Raw genomic sequence first — 21,307 nt, forward strand, 5'->3', positions numbered from 1 at the left:
AATGAAGGACACACTGGACATGCAATTAGAGATGCAATTGTGAGAAATTACTTTTCCTATTAAATGACTAAATGAGTATATGTTTTGTGGTCATTGTCATTAATATACTGTGTAATTATAGAGCTATGAGCAACAGTGACATTTATTTGACATCTGATAGCTTTGATATTAATTTGTTGTTGTTTACCATATCTCAATATCATTATATGTGACATGCTTCATATAGGCTTCAAATATGAAGGAATTTATATATCATCAGTAACCATTAAGTTTGTGATCATTCACTTAAAAAAAATGTATATATATATTTTATTTGGTTTATTTGGGTCAAAAAATCACAACTGAATCCACCCTTCTGATGGGATCAGGATAATCCTTTTTTTTTGGATCAAATAGATCCCAATCTGAGTTCAAAGTTTTGAATAACCCAAAGGGCAGGTTTGATCCAAATCAAATGTAAGATTGGATTACGTGGTCTGATCTTAATTCAGGATCCCTCTTTTACTTTTGAAAAACTCATTTCCAAGATTTGATCCAATCCGTGATCCAAAATCCCACTGGATTACTTTTGAAAAACTGGGCCCAGGGCCCGGTTTTTCAAAAGGTTTAATCCGGATAAAATTGATCCGGATTTAGTAATCCTTTTTTTTGCGATCAGTGATTACGTAATCCATCTTACTTTTGAACCAGTTTTTCAAAGCAACATCGGATTGGATCAATCTGATCCGGATAGGAACTTTTCAGGATCACCAAATCTGGATAACCAGTGCTCAAACAGGATAGGAAATCACAATGTAGAACTATAGATATATAAAGAGCAACAAGTAGAATAGCCAGTGTGGGGTCAATATAAGTTTATTTTTATTTGAAATGAAAACACAGACATTTCAAAAAAACTAAAAACAAGAAAAACCCCACCCCATCCTCTTCCAGCACTCCGCTCATCTGAGACCTACAACACAAACACTGTACATTGAGGATATTTATAACAAGTTTCAAATATAGATGTATTGAATTAAAAAAAAAGACTTAATGTCAAATACTCCACAATAATTTCAGACTTCCTCATCTGATGTGGAGAGACCAGCTTGTCTGAGCGTAGCCTTTAGGAGGCGGATCTCAAGTCTGGCCTTGGTTTGCTGCAGTTTGGTCAGAGTCAGTTGTTCCTCTGCCAGACGAAGCTGTGCTTCTGCCCTTTCAGTCTCTTTTTGCAGAAGTGCCTTGTAATCATCATCTTTGTTTGATGAAGGGCGCTTCAAGCCTTTCCTTTGAGATCCTGTGGCAACTACCACTGGCTCAACCAATGAGGATCCAGCTTCTTCCTCAGGAACAGAGCTGAGATTCAATATAAATACTCTCTCTGGATCAGCCTCAGGAGGAACTGGCAGATTCTCCTCCTCCTCCTCAATCCAAGGCTCGCCATCCCCTACAACACCTTGAATACCATAGAGAGCTTGTGACTTCTCACCTCCAATGATGTTGAGGACCACATCTGTGTAATCTCCCCTCTTAAAGGGTTTGTTGCCTGTTTCTGGGTTTTTGGCTTCAGCATGGTCCTTTGTTGCCCTGGCCTTAAGATTCTTCCACCGCAATTTGATTTGGTCTGTGGTCCTCCTCTGGCCAGACCCTATGGCATTCACATTATCTGTGATAAAAATCCAAACATCATTTTTCTTTTTGTTGGTATCCTTAGCAGAATTAAAACTTCCCACTATTGTTCCATAATGGCACCGAACACCCTCTAGTAGTGCATTGGTTTCAGCAGCAGTGAAGTTACAGCTTCTTGAGTCCATGGTTCCGTTGCTTTACTATAGTGAACATTGTTCATCATTTTTAGGCCTTGGGTCCAATTGCCTCAATTGAACACAAGCCAAAACTAATCAGTTGTAATAGGTGTGTTTGAAAAGACCAATTACACAGCCATATAAATCAGCCTTTCTCAGAGGATTCACACAGAGACAGTGAAATGGCAGATGTTGTCCACCGCCACCACCACTTTGCCAGGAGAGGATACCGTCAAAGGATGTATGTTGAACGTACCAAGCCACTGGAGCAATACACCACTGAGGAGCTGTATGTCCGGTTTCGCTTTGGGAAGGCTGATATAGAGTACCTTGTGAACCTTCTCAGGCCAAAACTTCAACACAGAACCCAAAGGAGTCACGGTCTGTCTGTGGAAGACCAGATCCTCATTGCTCTCCGATTTTATGCATGTGGGACTTTCTATCAAGTTGTTGGTGACTATATGGGAGTGGTGAAATCAGCTGTGTGTGATGTGGTGAGAGATGTGTCAATTGCACTGGCCAGCCTGGTCAATGAATTTGTTTCTTTTCCAAAGGACAACCAGATTGCCCAGGCCAAGCGCAGCTTTTTTCTTTTGGGGAATATGCCCAATACTATTGGAGCAATCGACTGCACACATGTGCATATACAAGCACCTCGTGAGAATGAATGGGAGTTTATAAACAGAAAGGGGAGGCACAGCATCAATGTCCAACTTGTGTGTGATGCTGACCTCATCATCACCAACTGCGTTGTCAAGTGGCCTGGGTCTGTCCATGATGCACGCATCCTGAGGGAGAGCGCTCTATATAGAGACCTCCAAACCAACCGACCGGATGGCATAATATTAGGAGACAGTGCCTACCCACTCCTACCATGGCTGATGACTCCTTTTCTAACAGCAAATACACCGGCGCAGGCACGCTTCAACACTGCTCATTGCAGAGCAAGATGTGCAATTGAGCGTTTAAATGGAGTTCTTAAGAGGCGCTTTGCATGCCTTAACTACCTGAGAGCGGAACCACAGAAAGCATGCAACATAACCCTTGCCTGTATTGTCCTGCACAACATTGCTACTAAGCGCAATGTCCCTCTCTGTGCTGACAATGATGCACCTGAGCCCCTTGGAGACCCTGACCAACCTCCTGCATTCTGCCAGAACGAGCAAACAGCACGTGCAACAAGGGACGCAATAGTTAGACACTATTTCTGATTTGGATTTGTTTTGAATTTCAAAAATCAGTGATTGCCATTCTTTGCATTTTTTTGGTTATTCTGTAATCATTGCATGCATCACTAATAAATATTCTAAAAACAAAAATATTTTTGATTGTGATGAATATATATATCAATTAGTGACAGAATAAAATGTATTGTTTTTGGTCAATTTTGACAGCTGTTTGGGGGATTATTTTATGAGGCCAAACTCTTTCTACTTTGCTGTAGGCCTATACTGAAAGGCTGAATACGTTAAAGCCTACCTAATCACTGTAGCCTAATGGATGAACAAATAAAATTAAAACCTTATGAATAAATAGGATATCTTGTAAGATACTGCATGATCCAAATATAGTATTATTTGATACATTTTTAAAGTTTTCATTACATTTTGGGCATGAAATCCACGCTGAATCCACCCTTCTGATGGGATCAGTTTAATCCAGATTTTTTGGATCAAAGTGATCCAAATCCTACAAAAAAGTTCTGAAAAACCCAAACTAATGGTTTGATCCGGATCAAAACCAAGATTGGATTACGTGATCTAATCCGATTATGTAATCCGTTTTTTCTTTTGAAAAACCCATTTTCAAGATTTGATCCAATCCGTTATCCAAAATCCTAGTGGATTACTTTTGAAAAACCGGGCCCAGGAGACTGCAACTATTTGCATTAAAGTAAGTGTTGTTTCCACTAAGTGCTGACATTTCGCTCATAAAGGGTTCACTGGAGAATGTTAAATATTGTGTAGTCCAATATTTACGCTGTGCGGTGGTTAGACTATTGTACTTGTGTAATGGTTAAAGAGTTGAATAACTGCTGCGTTATGCAGACCGATGCTGGATAATCTGGTTTTCCTTAGCTGAATGCACACCCAACGAGCATGACGCGCACAGCCCCCGCCCCGCTGTTAGCCCGCCCCACAGCCGGCGCAGCCACACCAGGCACTATCCACCTTCTATCGACCGTTCTCGTCGTCGCCGGGGTATTTTTGAGCCTTTTTATCGGTAGGTGTTTAAGATGTCTATGGATATAACGTTCCTCGGCACGGGCTCCGCGTACCCTTCTCCGCATCGCGGCGCGTCGGCCTTAGTCCTCCGCACCGAGGGAGACTGCTGGCTCTTCGACTGCGGGGAGGGGACGCAAACACAGCTGATGAAGAGTCAGCTAAAAGCCAGTAAGTTTCTTACTAGTTTCTTCACCATCGTAATGTATAACCAAGCCAAGAACGTAAAGCGGGCGATGCACATGCTTGCTTCCTCTACTCCTGTCTGGAATTAAGACATCGCCAATAGATAACAGAGCCACGATCGTCCGGCCCTGTGTTACACTATCAAGCATCAACAATAGATCGCTGATCCACGATCGCTCAGCCCTGCGCTCGAATTCCTCGAAAGCGCCGCCGTCGCATTTACAGCGCTAGACATTAATACCCTGTACCTAGATATTCTGCCCCCTCCAGTTTTACGTGTAATTGTCCACATTCAAGGGCCACTGTCAAGTGCTGAGCAGCCTAAATATGTCAAAGTATCCATACCCTTCCGACGCCTCTGCCTGTGCTACTTAACTTTTCTGTAATTAGTTGAATGTAAATTGCAGCGTTTTCTATATATCCTGTCTATGGTCTTACAGTATCAACTTTAGTACTGTAAAAACCCCTTTGACACATTCTATCTGTACGTTTAAAAAGATATGTAGGCTGTGCTCTTTAAGATATACTGACAATATTGAACCTATCTGGTCTCACTTTTACATAAGCTTATATTAACACTCAGGGGGTGATATATTCCCACCATACTACAGTGTTAAAACAAGCCTTTAATTTATGTGTGTGTGTATGTGTATGTGTGTTTATGTTAATTGCTATGTTAATTATTGTTATATCATCATTAGTGTGCATGTTATTGTGAATAATTTCTTACACACATTCTTTTTTATGATTTTAATAGTATGTGACTATGGCTGCTTTGCCAGCCATTTTCCCACTGGCTCATCCCGGTAATAGCTTGTATGATTGATAGTGAATGTTTGAATTCAGATTTTGTGTACAATGCATGTCCTCCTTCTGTGCACTTAGGTCGCATCACTAAGGTGTTCATCTCTCACCTGCATGGGGACCACCTGTTTGGGCTGCCTGGTTTACTGTGCACAATTAGCCTGAACTGGAGCTCTGCCCCATCGCAGACGCCGGCCCCGCCCCCATCCCAGCCCCGCCCCCAGGCACAGGTGGATATCTATGGCCCCTGTGGCCTGAGGCACTTCCTGCGTGTGGCCCTGGGGTTGTCTGGCTCCCAGCTGCTCTTCCCCTATGCGGTGCACGAGCTGGAGCCCACGCCTGACCAGTGCCCCCCTGATGCCTTTTTGCACCCCCTGGCTGCCCTTCCCTGCGACGAGCACTTGCACCCCCAGGAGCTGCCAGGCCGGACCCTCACTCTGGACAGTGCTGATGAGTGCTACACACTCCTGGAGGACGAGCACTTCCTGGTCAAAGCCTTCCGCCTCTTCCACCGGCTGCCCTCCTTTGGCTTTGCAGTGCAGGAACAGGAGCGGCCTGGCAGACTGAACACGCAGCTGCTGAAGGAGCTGGGTAGCACTGCCGTGCCCAACATTATGCATTTATTACACAGACGACGAGCTGCTGCTGTTCTCTACCATCAAACTGAATTACGAGCTACTGGGAACTGCATTTTTGCAGTGGCCGTTAATTGATTAATATTAACTAACCACTAACCCAAAGACAAGCAGTTTGCTCTCTTATTTTAATTTGCCGTGCGGATATGTAAGGTCCCTCCCAGTCACATTTTTTATTATTCGTATTTTTATCTTTCCTGTATGGCAGCTGGTAAAGTCATCCTGTAAAATTTGTGAATATCACGTCAGGATAACTGTTTAATAGACTAATGGCTTGGTCACCATTGTAAATATAGTGCTTAAAAATTGGCTCATATATGTATATATAGCACTATGCAAAAGTCTTATAAAATGATGTTTAAATGATTTTCATGTTGGCGTAACACTATATTATGTCCAGCACCCCAAAATTTGTAGCAGCTATCCAATACAAAAATGTATTTTTTGACTGGACCACTAGCATACCATATTTGCCTAATCAGTACCTAAATGAGTTATTTAACTAATTAAAGTACATTTAACAAATACATGGAATGGCTGGGGTGCCCCTGAGGAGAGGTTTGGGAACTGAAGCAGGATTCATCTAGCCATCCGACATAATATCGGTAACATTTTGCAGAACAGGGTTAGTTTTTGTATGTTAATTTGCATATGTTCTAATTCTGAATTGTGTATTTTTTCTGAGCATATATCCATTTACCACCAAGATAAGTAGCTTTAAACATTTCCTTTGACTGCCTAAGACTTTTTGTACAGTACTCAATGTAAAATTATAAATGTGCATATTTACAGACGGCTTTCTTTATAATGGCTAAGAGCAGATCTGTATAAGTGTCGTTGTTGCTAGGTAACATGCTGGGTGGCTGTATCACTCCCTTTGTCTCCCCCAGGGGTGAAGCCGGGCCCTGTGTATGGGCGGCTGAAGGCCGGCGAGTCGGTGACCCTGGACGACGGGCGGGTGGTGACTCCGGGCCAGGTTCTGGAGAGACCCATCCCCGGACGCAAGGTGTGCGTGCTAGGAGACTGCAGTGCATTGGTTGGCCAGGCGGGGGTGCTGCACGTGTGCCAGGGCGCCGACCTGCTGGTCCACGAGGCCACACTGTCGGACGAGCACCAGGAGCGTGCGGTAGAGCACGGACACAGCACGCCCAGCATGGCTGCCGAGGTGGCACGGGCCTGCCGACCGCGTACGCTGGTACTGCACCACTTCAGCCAGAGGTACAAGCCCGCGGGCCTGCGGGTGGAGGAAGACGCCGGCAGTGAGGCCGATGGTAGCAAGGACAACGGGGACGTGATGGAGCTGAAGCGGCAGGCCGAGGGGGCGCTGCAGGGCACAGGGGTGCAGGTCGTCCTGGCTGAGGACTTCCTCACATTGTCCATCCCCATCAAAAGGCCGTGACCAAGCAACGTCTTTTCATGCAGTTTGCACGTTTGTGCATTTACATTGGAAATTATACAGTGTGCATGTATGTAACATACAATGTGCATTTGTACAATGAATGTTAACATAGTGCCTTTGTTCATTGAATGTTTATACTGCACCTGTAAGCATAACGTAAGGAATGACGTACAGCAACCTGTATTCATAAGTGTGCCTCGCCACCCATAAACACAAATACTTTATGGAAGCACATTTACGTTCATTTACGTAATGTTCTATGAATGCATTGTAAAGGGATTATGAAGGTGCAGTTAATGTAAAGCATTACCAAGTGTTTGTGCTTTTGTGCAGTGTGTATTTATACACCTTGCAGAGTACATTGACACAGTGAACTCTTTTGCAGTGTATATTTATATGTCACATATTTGCACTGGGTAGCAGTGCTGCGTCACACCCCCAGGTTTGGGGTCCTGCCCACATTCTGTGTGTGGGGTTGGCGTGTTCTCTGTCCTGCAGTCCAAATACATGGGTAAGGAAGTTGTCTTTCAGTTGCTCAGAATGTGTGATTTTATGCTCTGTAATGGGCTGGCATCCTATCCAGTGTGTCCCTCTACCTTTTGCCCTGTGGTGTTGCTGCACACCTCCAGGTTCTTTAATTATGGAATTCTGTACCGGTTCAACGATTCAGCAGTGGACATTGGTAGAGGAAGTCTACAAATTAGAGAATAAAACAGATCTCTTCTGTACTGCCATAAACAAACATTTTATAATAGTAATTAATAATAATCGATACTTTTATTGATCCTTGTGACTTATCGACTTATAAACCATGTTTAATGTCAAAAAACAGTGTAAAAATATAATGTTTATTTTCCACAAATGCCGGTGTTTTTACAATTCACATGATTTTACTTTTATCTACATATATTTACATATAGTGTAGTATACAATACTTATCCCAGAGACAGAATTCCACAAGTAATTTTTCTGAAACAACCTTGACCATGACCATGCTGGGATTTTTTAGATGTTGCGATGAATGTGGTTTTGTTCATCTGCAACTTTGAGAAGTGCTGACAGCCATAAAGTATCAATCATCTCACAGTTTTTCTTTTGGCCAATGTGCATGTTCTGGTGTAAGCAGACGTTCATACTAATGTAATGGGCTGGCATGTAATGGGATGACCTTAGTATGTTCATACTAAGGTCATCTGCTTACACCAGAACATGTACATTGGCCAAAAGAAAAACTGTGAGATGCATCCCAGAGCAGCAGAGCCCTTCAAATGAAACCCTATGTGCCCTGGGCTGTCTTTGCCCCATCACCAGATGCTGTGAGCGTATTCAGGTTATTTAGTAACCTAACAGAACCTGGGACCCACTCTGTGGTCATGTCATATCATTCCCCAGGGATGTGCTCCTCAAATTTGCTGCCAGACATGAAGATGATTTTGACATGCATCTCTAATTTCAATGTCATGAAAAATGCAAAAGTATTTTTGTTTCGTTTTTTCCAGCAGACATTTTTATCCAAAGCAACATGCAATTGAGACGGCAGGGTTAGACAGTCCACAGAGCAGTTGGTGGATAAGGACTTTGCTCAAAGGCTCAGTGATGATGTCACACTGTCAGCCATAGGATTTGAACCAGCAACCTTCAAATCACAGGCACAGTGAAAACAACATACTGCCCCTGATATGGCATTCATTTCCTTTTTATGGTCTTTAAATAGAGTTGTAGTGTTGTTTCTCCAACTATGTTCTTAATCACATTCCTTTGTAGTGCTTCATACTAGTGTTGCAGTACACGAGACCTGTCTTAGTCTCGTGACCACTTTTTGCGGTCTTGGTCTCCTCTTGGAATTGACTTTATTTTGACTAACGACTTTTCTTGGTCTCGGACATATATAGAGCACTTGAGGTTTTATTTCAAGACCAGTTAAGACTACTCATCAAAATGCCTCAATATTTATCACAATGACTAAATATTCTGACAAGTGTAAAATGTGTTCATTTACACATCCATTAATCTCAGGCTCATAACTACAGAGTTGGTTTGTTGTTTGAGGCTAAAATGCGAACTAAAAGTTTCATTCCTAAATTTTACTTTACCAATCATAGCGTACATAGGTGGAAAAACTATAGCGATAAACATTCAGCATTAGACTCTGAACCATCTGTTCCAGTGGAACACAAACTTAGCAATGTGAGAGATTCTAATCCCAACATTTAAATTTGCCTGCACATTTTCATATTAGATGAGACAAAAAATTAAGAAATTTCAATAGGCGCAAGTAGTTTTTCCTTATAAGGATGATATCAACATTGTGTCAACATTTACACATCAAATTATGATATATCTGAGTAGCCCAGAATGTCCAGAAAACAAAACCGTAAAGCATATATAAACCTAAAATCAAAGGGATAGAAAAACGCTCAAAAATGGATAGGGTTCAAAGGGTTAACAGTGCTGCGATTGGGTGTAAAACATCCTGCTTCAAAGTTCAAATGCAACCAATAAGGTGCATCTTATTTGAAAAAAAAGTTACATTTGTACAGAAGCATTTATATTTAATATTTTAAGAAAAAAAGCATCCATAGTTCAAATTGTACTGTGACACAAATTTTAGGCCATACTGCCTAGCACCAAGATGGTGTCTGTACTCCACATTTTATAGTGAGTTGTGTTATGTAGACTCAAACATTAGCCTTTTTCTGATTTTGACTTGGTCTAGCCCTGCCTTGGTCTTGGTCTTGTCTTGGTCTCGTGGTCTTGGTGGTCACTATGTATCCGTAAGGTACATTCCAAGGAGATGTATGACTTATTTTCATTGAAACAGTTACATATCTGGTGAACTGACTGTAATGCCAGTGCTGATGTTGAAATGGAAAGTACTGGTAAAAGTTTTTGTGCTTCCTTGATTTTTTTGGTTTCATCAGCACTCAACTGATATGAGACTCGTTTACACCATATTTTCCCTCTCGCCATTCTCTTGCAGAATGTGCTTATGTCTATTCTGATAATCTATTAAATTACCTTTTTATTTGTTATGACCCTCATGCTCAAAGAGTCCCCTTCTAGAACCACAGCTAACCTTACAAACTAGGCCACTGATATGCTGGATGCAGTGTCACATAATATTAGCAGTAATGATTTCATGGCTTGAGGGCAGAACAGGGTCTGCACACCTCCAGGGTTGGGGACTTGAACCCCCACCTCTGGCTCTGCGCGTGGAGTTTGCATGTTCTCCCTGTGCTTCTGTGGGTTTCATCCTGCGGGACAAAAAACAGATGAAGTTAGGTGGACTTGTGGTTCCACATTGCCCATAGTATGTGAGTGGGCACCCCAGACTCCCCCTGCATGGTATCCTCCCATCATGTGCTTCCTGGAATAGGCTCCAGGCTCACTGTGTACTGGATAAGTCATCAGGAAGGTGGATTTTATGGGTTTCTTAATATTGCTGAGGGTAGACTTTAGATTCTACCAACATCGACTGACTTTAAAAGGTGTCTCTGTTATACGCAGTCTGTGATAGGCTGGCTTTCCAGCCCAGCTCTCCCCTGCTTTGTGCTCTGTCCTCTCTGGCGAAGGCTTCAAACTGAGATCCACGTGTATTTAATAACTACAGGCCTGGCTCCAACTTTCACTTCCTGTCAAGAACACAAAAATAGTAGCCTTTCAACTGCAAACACACTTAGATTCACACGATATACAGAGTGTATGGAGCAGTGCTCTTCTCCCTCATTAGTTATACCACTTGGGAAGATTGTACAGAAGCACCATTTAAATTTACTCGCTTTTCAAAAAAAAGACAAAAATCAAACATAGCTACCCAATGCCTGCATTTAATACAGGGTTAAAAGTCCTTCTCCAAAATTATAGAGCATTGAAAGGCCCCTGCTTATGGGATGGAGATAATTAATGTGTATAATCCAGATCAGACTGTGAGATTGTAATTCCTGTAATACACTACCTGTTGGTGGTAAAGCCATCAGCTATAGGACTCATCACACGAAACCATTTTCCAGACAATCTAAGCAAAACTCCTCACTTTAAACCTACAAGTTTTTGTAAAAGCTTTTTTTCAAAACTTCTGACCCTGACCGGGAGAAGTGGATAGAAGATGGATGGAGTTATTGTTGGTTGTTACTTTAACAGAGGCACAGTGGCCTGGTGGGTGGCACTGTGGCCTCAAAGCTCAAGCACTGTGGGTTCCCAGCCCCTTCTCTGTGTGGTATTTGCATGTTCTCCCACAGGTTCATGTGGGTTTCCACCGACAGCCCAAATGCGGTTTAAGTGAATTTGTGTCTGTGAATTGCCCTTAGTGTCTGAGAGTGAACAAGCGCCAGGCTCATTGTAGTCCTGCCCCGGATAAACAGTTATGAAAAATAGCATCGCGCCCAGCTGCCTCGTGCCCAGCTGTGATATGACCCACTCCCCATCGTCTTACCCGTGCTTTGCCCCTGCCTGTACGCATGCGCGGATCGCCATGTTGCCATAAGAAGCAGTAGCACAGAGTCGCGGGGGCGCCTGCATTTAGTGTTGAGAGCGGCTGCATTTAACGATTTTTAACTTCGTTTGAAGCGTGAGTCGAGTGCATAGCATCGCTGCGAAACCACTGCCGAGAAATGTTGTTTTAAAAACAGTCAACCTGGTGGCAGCTTCTCTTTGGGGAGAAGACGGAGAGACATCGCGACGCCCGTGAGTCGAGCCGGAGACGGAGCTACGAGGACGGGAGGGAGACTTGAACCCGAACGGGCCGGCCGGAGGTATAAAAAGTCAACCGCGCCGGACACCGGGGCGACATCACCCAGCCACATGTTCACTTTAATTCCAAAACAGGAGAGTCTACTGGGGGAAATAATAGAGTGGGCAGATTCGCTAAATGCTAATGCCATAGTTTGTTTTTGTTTAAGTTAGCCTCTTAGCCTGCTAAGCCTGTTAGCTAACGCGGCGGATGCCATCCCGGCTACTTACTAACTACCTCTTTCAATGTTAGCCGAACTGCCGGTGTGTGTCTTGGTTAAATAAAATTTATCTTCGTTCTTCGCGCTTGATTTAAGCATCTTACTATTTTATTTGTCTGTGATCTATGCGGTGGAGCGTTTTGTACTCGGGGGAAAGTAGGTGTCGCGCTGAATGCCGCCCGGTCAGAAACTTTGAGTTCTGCTGTTTGGTTCTTGTATATTTCATATTTGACTTGAAATTTTCTGTTCGGAAATTTCAAGCAGAAATAAAAAACAGGGTTGTACCTTACCTACAAGCTAAAGATACATCTTACATACCTTTCTGTATGCGAGTTTCATTAGCAGCACCATCGATAAACGTGCCTCTGTTTTGCCAAGTCTCCGACTGTCAGCGCCGTACTCCGCTACCTATTTATGTAACTAGGGAAATTTATTGCTGCAGCGGTTTAGTTCGGTTTCGGGTATGTTTTCTTGTGGGTCTGAACTCTGATCCCCACTGGTCGCACAGTTAATAAGTTAGTGGTTAACAGGTTGGCTGTACCGAAACCATAGCAGTGTTTACTGTAATGTGTTTGTAAATGACATTTTAACTGGCGCTTTTGATGATTTTCTGTCGTAATTCTGGTTAATTGCAGGCAGGTTTACAAGCACAACGAATTATGTTTGAGTCACGGGGCGACCAATGCAATGTCAAGCAGTGCGTCTCATTGCCATTGTCCAAAAGAGGATCATGGCAGAGTCTCTTCATTGTAGGGCATACTCACACATTAAAGGCAATTCAGGAGCACAATGAGGAGAGCATGAAAAATTCACTAATAGCTTCGTGTGGGAATCAAACCTACAGTCATGGAGGGGCAAGGCCACTGCACTGCTGACTAAACTGACCTAAGCAGTGTATATATTTTTAAAAAATATGTTCTCACTAAATGACGTGGGAACATTGTGAAGCTGGAGAGGGGAATCATGGTGTGGGCTTGATGTCTGTCATACACCTGGAGCTGGTGCTGACCGTGTTGGGCCTCATGGTTGCTTAATTGTATCTGAGGCTTCAGGGCTGATCCCGAAACAGTGGTGATGGGCGATGGGAGGGGAGGTTCTTCTCGGAGGATCCTTCAGAGGATTAGCAGATGTGACACTTGAGCATACAGAGATCGTCCTGGGCTCTGGGTGTGTAGGAAATGGGAAGTGTGCAGTCTTTGTTTGGTAATGTCCAGAAAATGGGCATCTGTAGGGTATTTATAGTGTGTGTGTGTGTGTGTGTGTGGTGGGGGGCATAAAGCTTTCCAGGCATTTGTTAAATGGATCGGTGTGCTGTTTCAGGCTGATGGAAACAGGAGGCTATGGACTTTCTTAAACATGGATACTTGACCCTGCAAGAAATGGGCATGAGTTACAAATTAATTTATAAATATGTTGGTGATGAGGTATTCTTATTGTGCAGTGGAAATAGGCCTTACCTGGTTAGGAGTTGTCCAAGTTTAGTTTGTGCCACAGGAACAATAGAATCCAAAAATGGTTGTATTAAAAAGCAGCAATAAGCAATGTTAATATAAAAATGTACAGAAACACCCACCAGTAATATCTGGAAGCATTAGCAGGGATGCACCTAATTGGTGTGCGAGTACATGTTCATGTCATAAAGCGATATGCACAGCAGTTTCTTGTCATTATTTCGCAAGGGTGTACTTGTGTGGATTTGCTCTATTATGACTAGTTGTGCATTTTAACGTTTGTCCACCTCATATGTACTTTATTTGTGGTCTAGTGATTAAAAGACATGGTAAATTTCTTGTCATAACAGAGCAAATACACATAAAATAAGTACAGAAATTTAAAACTGTAGCACTTTATTTGGTGGATGCATACTCGTGCACCAGTTTTGCGCATCCCTGATCATTAGCTATGTTATAAGTGGCCTGACTTCAGCAATCCTTGGGATTACCTCATCGGAAATGAGCTGCAGTTTCATTTTGCAGGTTCTGTGGTTCAGCTACATTGGGGGTGTGGAGTAGAACACGTAACATTTCAGATTTGAGCTGAATTATCTGGGTCTTACTGGAGAAACTCTTCGCACATTGGAAATGATTCACCCTGTGTACGTGGGATCAATAGTGTGTATATCTTTGTATCTGTGACATCATTTGTCAGTTTATTCGCATGAACTTGGCTTTGTTGGATTTCAGGTAACTTTGGAAAATATAGACTGGAGGGACCCTCTGAGCTGTGTGCTTGGGGACGGCAGCGGACGGGTGCCCAGTGTGTCCCGCTCTCCATCCCTGTCACAGGGAGCTACTGTCATTACATTCCCACCTCACGGACCTTTTGCCCAGAGGCCCGAAGACCCTTGAGACCTCTGAGCCGAAGGCTGGCACGCCTCCTCTAATCGAGGGAAACCTTTAAGGCACTGGCAAGTCCCACACCTCCTCTCTGACGGCCCTCACGATGTCGATCACCAACACGCCCACGAGCAACGACGCCTGCCTCAGCATCGTGCACAGCCTGATGTGCCACAGGCAGGGCGGCGAGAGCGAGACCTTCGCCAAGCGCGCCATCGAGAGTCTGGTGAAGAAGCTCAAGGAGAAGAAGGACGAGCTGGACTCCCTGATCACGGCCATCACCACCAACGGGGCGCATCCCAGCAAGTGCGTCACCATCCAGCGCACCCTGGATGGACGCCTGCAGGTACATGGGCGTGGGGAGGCTGTGGTGTGGGACAGAGTGTTAGGAACCCTGGGGCCATCTGACCGAGCATCTGTCTGCCGGTTCCTCATATGGAACGTCAGTCGCCTAAGGAGCGGCATGCCGGCTGAGGGTTGGTTGATAAGCAGTTAATGCTGCGAGTCTTGCGGGCCCAGATTGGCCCGGACGTCTGAGCTTGCCGTGTGTCCTGTCGCCAGGTGGCTGGCCGTAAGGGCTTTCCTCACGTCATCTATGCCCGCCTCTGGCGCTGGCCAGACCTGCACAAGAACGAGCTGAAACACGTGAAGTACTGCCAGTTTGCCTTCGACCTGAAGTGCGACAGTGTCTGCGTGAATCCCTACCACTACGAGAGGGTGGTATCGCCAGGTATCGGTGAGTGGGCGCCCGACCCCTTAACCCCTTCCGCATCCGGTGCCGTCGTGAAGCCAGAGCATGTAACTGACCCACTGATCCCCGTCTTTTCAGACCTCTCGGGATTGACTCTGGGCACCTCTGGTAAGTACAAAGCCCCTCCCCCCCCATTTTATTTTTTTAATACCCTCCAGAGGATGTGCACTGTGCAGTATAGTGATGTATGTAAATACATGGGAATTTCAGACAGTTTAACTGCCAAAAACTCTGTCATGTTTGACACGCAATTGAACTTAAAAACCGCCTCGAGTCCTCGCTAACAAACATGCTGAAGAGTGGGCTGTCTGGTAAAGATGCCATTCAACTGGAAAAGCCAGATGCCTCTGAATTCTGCATCACTTCTGTATGTTATTCCAGCAGCTGTCATGTAAATGACACAGTCTATAGAGCACCACCTTCTGGTGGAGTGAACTCGGTACGGTCAGTACCTGTGCTGGCACGTCTAGCGCTGCTACATTTACATGACTACCTGATTGTTGTGTCCCCCCCCCCCCCCCCAGCTCCGTCCGGACTGATGGTAAAGGACGAGACTGAATATGATGGACAGCCTTTGCTGCCCAACATGGACGGTCACTCTATCCAGACCATCCAGCATCCGCCCTCCAGTAGGACCGCACCTTCAGAGCCCTTCGCCGCTTCCTCCCTGCTGCCCCCGTCCGATGCCAGCAGCTCTGCGGCCACATCCTCCTTTCCCGTCGGCTCTGCAAGTGAGACTCCACCTCCCCGCTCCTCCTGTCAGCTGTGGCTGTCTCTCTCCCTCCCGCACTCTCTCATGGGTTCCCCCGGTCGTCGTCCTTGCTATTGGCCCGGTGGTGGGATGCTCCGCCCCCATAGGGCTCCCATTGGTAACACAGGCCTTACTCTCTGCTTCTGCTTCCAATCGCCTGCCTGCTCCCTTCGCCTTCTTGTTGCTGATTTGTTCCCGGGTGATTTTGAAAAGCTTTCTGCAGTGTGAGGGCTGGTATAAAATGGCAATAACATGGGTGTGCGAGTAGGTGGTCCCTCCTTTCTTTATGGGCGTGCGTGTGTGTGTGCGCGTGTGCCTGTGTGCGTGTGCGTGTGCGTGTGTGTGTGTGTGTGTGTGTGTGTGTGTGTGTGTGTGTGTGTGTGCCCTGCCCATGTACCTTGCCCTTCTCTCCTCAGCTCAGCCCAGCAGTCTACTCCCAGGCAGCCACAGTGAGGGGCTGATCCCGATGGCCCCAGGGACAGCACAGGGCACTCAGCAGAACGGCTTCCCCCCCGCCCCACCTGCCACATATCATCACAGTAAGCTCCACCCTCCGAACACAGGCCACACCTACTACCTCCCTCGGGGGCAGAAAGCTTTTCAACATCACCTGGTGGGGGCGCTGTGGGGCTACTGACAACCCATGTGCTGGTATCCTCTGCCATTTTCCGAGCAGTCACATGACTTGCCGAAGGTGCATCATGCAGTTATTTGGGTTCTGGACCTTCCATTTAATTGTCTGAACATGTTCCCAGTTTGAATGACTTCGGAGGTGTGTGTGTGTGTGTGTGTGTGTGTGCGCGCACGCGCGCGATTTGGGCTGCCGTACAGTGTTTCTCCCATGTAATCAAGAGTCCCGGCTGCTGTTTCCCAGATGTGTGGACAGTGTCAGCTTCATTCTGTCTCTAACTTGCAGTCGCCTGCTGTAAGGAATAATGTGTGTGAAGCTTGTTGTAAGATCGAGCCAATGAGGCTGTTGAGGTGTTTCTGGAGAAGCTCCTGCTTGATGGATTGTGATGTGTTTTTGTGATGTGTTGGTATCTGGGCTGTAGACCGAACTGCCATGTGTCTGACTTTGAGCTCAGTGCAGAAAATGGTCCGTGTGGGATCATGCGATTGGAGCGTCCATGTAATTTGTTAGCAGATTATTAACCGGCCCGCTATGCCCCTAGTGAAGTACCGCGGTGGGTCCTGTAGGGCTCACTATGCACGCCTGGGTCTTCGTTCTCTGTAAATGATGGCTAAGTGTTTGGCAGGAAGGCTGTTTGGTTGTGCTGCCTGTCACTCACCTGTAAGCCTGATTCTTTGCCCCTCCGTCATGCAGATCCCACCTCCCCCTGGACAAGGAACGGCAGCTTCACACCCAACATGAGTCACCACCCAAATGGGCACCTGCAGCACCACCCGCCAATGGCCCACCCGAGCCACTACTGTGAGTGTCAGCCCATGCCCCCTCCCCGGTTGGGGCAGGCCTTCCCCGCCCCTACGGCCACTAACAGTATCTTGTCTTCTGCCCCCAGGGTCAGTGCACAATGAGATTGCATTCCAGCCCCCTATATCCAACCATCCAGGTGAGACCCCCACCCCCAAAGGAACTTTTTTGTTGATACGGTGCCTTAGCTCCACCTCCTTGTGGTTTCAAAGGAGAGTTTCGGTCTGGGTTGACGCAAGGAGCTGTTTTCTGAGCGTTAGTACAGTTCTTCCCTATTGCTTGGGGGCTGAATTTTCACTTTACCTCTGTGTCTCAGGGTTGTTATTAACTAAAACTCAAACTACAAGAAAACTGAAACTAATATTGTTAAACTTCTGAATCGAACAGAATAAGAACAATTGTCGAACACTTACTGTTTTCTCATACTTTGCGCAGTAAGAGGTCTCATGTCCTGAATGGGGTGGTGCGGTGGTTAGCGCTGCTGCTTCACAGCAAGAAGGTCCTGGGTTCAGTCCCTGGGTTGGGCGTAGGCCTTTCTGTGTGGAGTTTGCATGCTCTCCCTGTGTTCATGCGGGTTTCCACCCACAGTCCAAAAGTGTGTGTGGTATGTTGATTGGTGACTCTAAATTGGCCCCATAATTGTGTGCATGTGTGTGTGACTGTGAGTGTGTGCGCCCTGTGGTGTGTTGGGGACTGCCCAGGGTTGGTTCCTGCCTGCGCCCGTTGTTCCTAGATTTGGCTCCGGTTCTCCCCCCCCCGCGACCCCAGTTGCGATTAAGCGGTTATGGTGATGGATGGATGTCCCGAATGTCTGGACTGAGGCACAGTCAGACGGTTTTCTGGATATTTTAATCTTACAATTCAGTGTTTTTCTAAGTGTAACACAGCTTTTATGAAGACATTGATTATTCTACTGCTACTTTGAGTTGGATACACAATAGATGTCTTAAGAAAACTGTGGAGATGCGTGCAGCCGTGTGTTTGAGCGTGACAGGATCGTGCCCCTCTACCTCCAGCTCCAGACTACTGGTGCTCCATTGCCTATTTCGAGATGGACGTGCAGGTGGGTGAGACGTTCAAGGTGCCTTCAACCTGCCCCATTGTGACGGTGGACGGGTACGTGGACCCCTCCGGGGGGGACCGCTTCTGCCTGGGGCAGCTAAGCAACGTGCACAGGACCGAGGCCATCGAGAGAGCCAGGTACGATGGCTGGTGTCTGTAGCTCAGTTTGAACTTCGGGGGGTGTGTTGGCCATTTTGACACCCTCCCCATTTTGCCCTCTCTAGGCTCCACATCGGCAAGGGGGTGCAGCTGGAGTGCAAAGGTGAGGGAGATGTGTGGGTCCGCTGCCTTAGCGACCATGCAGTCTTTGTGCAGAGCTACTACCTAGACCGGGAGGCTGGGCGAGCCCCCGGCGACGCCGTGCACAAGATCTACCCCAGCGCCTATATCAAGGTGGGTGGGGTCTCCTGGAGGGTGGAGCCCGGCCTGGCCATATACCACCTGTGTGGTAGGGGGTGTCTGAACGATGTCTCTGCTCAATTCTGCCCCCAGGTGTTCGACTTGCGCCAGTGCCATCGGCAGATGCAGCAGCAGGCAGCAACCGCACAGGCAGCCGCCGCGGCTCAGGCGGCTGCTGTGGCCGGAAACATCCCGGGGCCCGGCTCCGTGGGAGGCATCGCCCCCGCCATCAGTGAGTGCCCCGCCCCCTCGCTCATTTCCCTTTGCAAGTGGTCCCAGCGCACTCAGAGCTGCCCTAACCCTATGTATTGTAGGTTTATAGGCAGTTAAGTCTCTCCTGTCATTTAGTATGGGAGTTCCCAACTTACCAAGCCAGTGATATCTGCAGACCGGTTTCTGCTGTACAAAAACTTGACAGATCGGTAAAACAAGGGGTGGGGGAACCAGCAGGTCGATATCAAACCAGTGGTTGGATTCCCTAATTTTGCCTGTTTTTAATTTAGTAAACATGTCCCTCCTAGCTGCTTCCTGTTTAAATGCCATTTTTGCCAATTTTCTGCTAAACAAATCTTAGCTCAGCCTTGTCTCGTATTACTTGTCAGATCAGTTTTGAGTTATGGACATGCTGGAGATCTGTGCTCGGGTATGTGTTCTGAATACCCCTGACCGTGGCTGTTATGCCCCATGGCCGCAGCCTTGATTTATGTGAGACCTTGGCCTCTCGGCAGCTCCTGTGCCTTAGCAGTCATTCACCCATTGAGGGCTTTTGTTAGTGGTCCTGCCTCCAGCGCGAGGCAGCTGATGCCCAGCACTGTGTTCTCCTCCAGGCCTGTCGGCCGCTGCCGGAATCGGCGTGGATGACCTTCGCCGGCTGTGCATCCTGCGCATGAGCTTTGTGAAAGGCTGGGGACCCGACTACCCCCGGCAGAGCATCAAGGAGACGCCCTGCTGGATCGAGATCCACCTGCACCGAGCTCTGCAGCTCCTGGATGAGGTGCTGCACACCATGCCCATAGCTGACCCGCAGCCGCTGGATTGAGCCAGCAGGGGGAGCTCTGCAAGCCCCCTCTATCTGAACCACATTGAGGACGCAAGGACTTACGGGTCACTTTGTCCTTTTGTATTTAGTGCCCCGCCATGTTTCCCCCCCCCCCTCTCATTCCCCTTTCAAAACACCACTGGGAGGGGCTGTTGCAATTGCAACCAGAGAGAGTTGCATGTTATCATTTTTTCCCCCTCTTTTTCCCTCTTGTGTGTATATTCTAATAATTGAGAACATCTACTTTTTAGCACTTTCCTTTATTTTATATAAAATTCCCCTGATGGCTTCTTTGGATGGTTTGGAGGTTAAAGGTTATGCTGCCAGGAGTTCCCCATCTCTCATCCACGCACGTTCATACGTAGTCACACCTTGTAGCATATGACTTATTTTAACACTAAGACACCTGCTTTTTTCCTTCTTTCATTTAAATATGTATGTCGTCTCCCCCAGCCCACAACGGTGAATTAGTCCTCTCTTTTGTTTTTTTGTAAATACTGTCATTTTTGCTTCTCTTTTAAATGCATGTCATTTTTAGTATGAGAACATAGTATTAACCCCTTCTACTCCAGTCCCCACCAGCCGCAGCGGAACGTGTGCAGCTCAACACACAGGCCTTTTAACGTTTCCCTCAAAGCTTCTCAGCCTGAACTTTTAAATCTGATCAGTCATGTGACTTGGGTGTAGGGTATAGGTGCCTGTCTTATCCCCCCTCCCCACCCATTCAAGATGTAGCTAGTCCCAAAAGACTATTCATCTCCTCCCTGTGCATGTTGTTCAGCTATCACAGACTCGCTATTCACCTGTGGCTGTCACTGCATAGATGGTCCTCAGTCCTCTATTTATTAAAAAAAAAAACAAGCTAAACTAATACTACTTTACATGTAGTTCTCAAGTATAATTCAGCTGCAAGAGAAGCCCCCCCCCTTTCAGTTGATACATTATATGTAATTTTGACTTACTTTCTGGAAGGATGAACAGATGAATAGATAAACTGCCAGTTCCCCCTGGAGGCTCATTCACAGATGGGGGGGGGGGGGGGTGCAGATTTCCACTTGCAGTAGCAGGTGTTGTATAGTAGATGCACCCGCTTGTCCATTGTGCGACGACCACTGTGTCCTTCAGTCTTTTGCTCCTCAGAGGGTTGTTCCAGAGCGGCCGGAGCCCGGGTGCCCCATCTCAATTGTTCAGATTCGCGACGTGTTTTGCTTCCATATACATGTGGCTTCTTTTGTCCCATTTCAGGCAAAACTGACTGAAAGTGTTATAGTGTGGGCAGGCAGGACGACCAGCGGGAGGCTGGACCGTCACAGCGGTGACCCAACACCTGTTTGTCAAACGAGTATCTTTCTGCGAGGTGCCGTGTCACTACTTAGCTTTTATACATTCGCTTATACGTGTGTGACTTGCTGACATTGCTACTCAATCATTGAAAATGAAAGCAGGGATGGTTCCTGCAAACTGGATTAATTGGCACTTCTAGGTTTCTTGTAAAAGTTCTTTCTTAAACAAAATGATTAAACTAGTTGACCTGAACATTGTTTTCAGTTTTGTCATG

The 21,307-nt window shown here is 46.3% G+C and overlaps 2 protein-coding genes and 1 long non-coding RNA gene across 5 annotated transcripts; 2 read left to right on the plus strand and 1 right to left on the minus strand.

Annotated features, from left to right (window-relative positions):
* The first annotated feature begins 3,908 nt into the window (after positions 1-3,908).
* elac1 (elaC ribonuclease Z 1) lies at positions 3,909-7,560 on the plus strand. Its single transcript, XM_023836570.2, has 3 exons — positions 3,909-4,177; positions 5,078-5,587; positions 6,522-7,560. Exons 1-3 carry the CDS (start codon positions 4,021-4,023, stop codon positions 7,028-7,030), a joined length of 1,176 nt encoding a protein of 391 aa, XP_023692338.1. The 5' UTR covers positions 3,909-4,020; the 3' UTR covers positions 7,031-7,560.
* A 1,736-nt stretch (positions 7,561-9,296) lies between these two features.
* On the minus strand, positions 9,297-12,136 carry LOC111856534 (uncharacterized). Its single transcript, XR_002841159.2, has 2 exons — positions 11,997-12,136; positions 9,297-10,284 (listed from the first exon to the last, which is right to left on the minus strand). It is a non-coding gene; the product is annotated as an uncharacterized lncRNA (long non-coding RNA).
* smad4b (SMAD family member 4b) lies at positions 11,475-21,285 on the plus strand. Of its 3 annotated transcripts, XM_023836567.2 has the most exons (12): positions 11,476-11,781; positions 14,163-14,661; positions 14,877-15,051; positions 15,145-15,174; positions 15,591-15,797; positions 16,234-16,356; positions 17,142-17,249; positions 17,338-17,388; positions 18,266-18,449; positions 18,536-18,704; positions 18,804-18,942; positions 19,538-21,285. In XM_023836567.2, exons 2-12 carry the CDS (start codon positions 14,422-14,424, stop codon positions 19,747-19,749), a joined length of 1,638 nt encoding a protein of 545 aa, XP_023692335.1. In that variant the 5' UTR covers positions 11,476-11,781; positions 14,163-14,421; the 3' UTR covers positions 19,750-21,285. The 3 variants fall into 3 exon arrangements, with proteins under 3 accessions (XP_023692336.1, XP_023692335.1, XP_023692337.1); XM_023836569.2 differs by lacking the exon at positions 16,234-16,356; XM_023836568.2 differs by lacking the exon at positions 16,234-16,356 and having other exon boundaries at positions 11,475-11,781; positions 18,536-18,942.
* Positions 21,286-21,307: the final 22 nt, after the last annotated feature.

This window comes from Paramormyrops kingsleyae, chromosome 2, assembly GCF_048594095.1.
Source record: "Paramormyrops kingsleyae isolate MSU_618 chromosome 2, PKINGS_0.4, whole genome shotgun sequence".
Taxonomy (NCBI): domain Eukaryota; kingdom Metazoa; phylum Chordata; class Actinopteri; order Osteoglossiformes; family Mormyridae; genus Paramormyrops; species Paramormyrops kingsleyae.

Excerpts from the sequence above, each read along its gene's own strand:
- elac1 (XM_023836570.2), top strand. The coding sequence starts at position 4,021 with ATGTCTATGGATATAACGTTCCTCGGCACGGGCTCCGCGTACCCTTCT. Across the intron at positions 4,178-5,077 it reads GAAGAGTCAGCTAAAAGCCA|GTCGCATCACTAAGGTGTTC; the intron begins GTAAGTTTCTTA and ends CTGTGCACTTAG. Across the intron at positions 5,588-6,521 it reads GCAGCTGCTGAAGGAGCTGG|GGGTGAAGCCGGGCCCTGTG; the intron begins GTAGCACTGCCG and ends TGTCTCCCCCAG.
- smad4b (XM_023836567.2), top strand. The coding sequence starts at position 14,422 with ATGTCGATCACCAACACGCCCACGAGCAACGACGCCTGCCTCAGCATC. Across the intron at positions 16,357-17,141 it reads ACCTGCCACATATCATCACA|ATCCCACCTCCCCCTGGACA; the intron begins GTAAGCTCCACC and ends TCCGTCATGCAG. Across the intron at positions 18,943-19,537 it reads AGGCATCGCCCCCGCCATCA|GCCTGTCGGCCGCTGCCGGA; the intron begins GTGAGTGCCCCG and ends GTTCTCCTCCAG.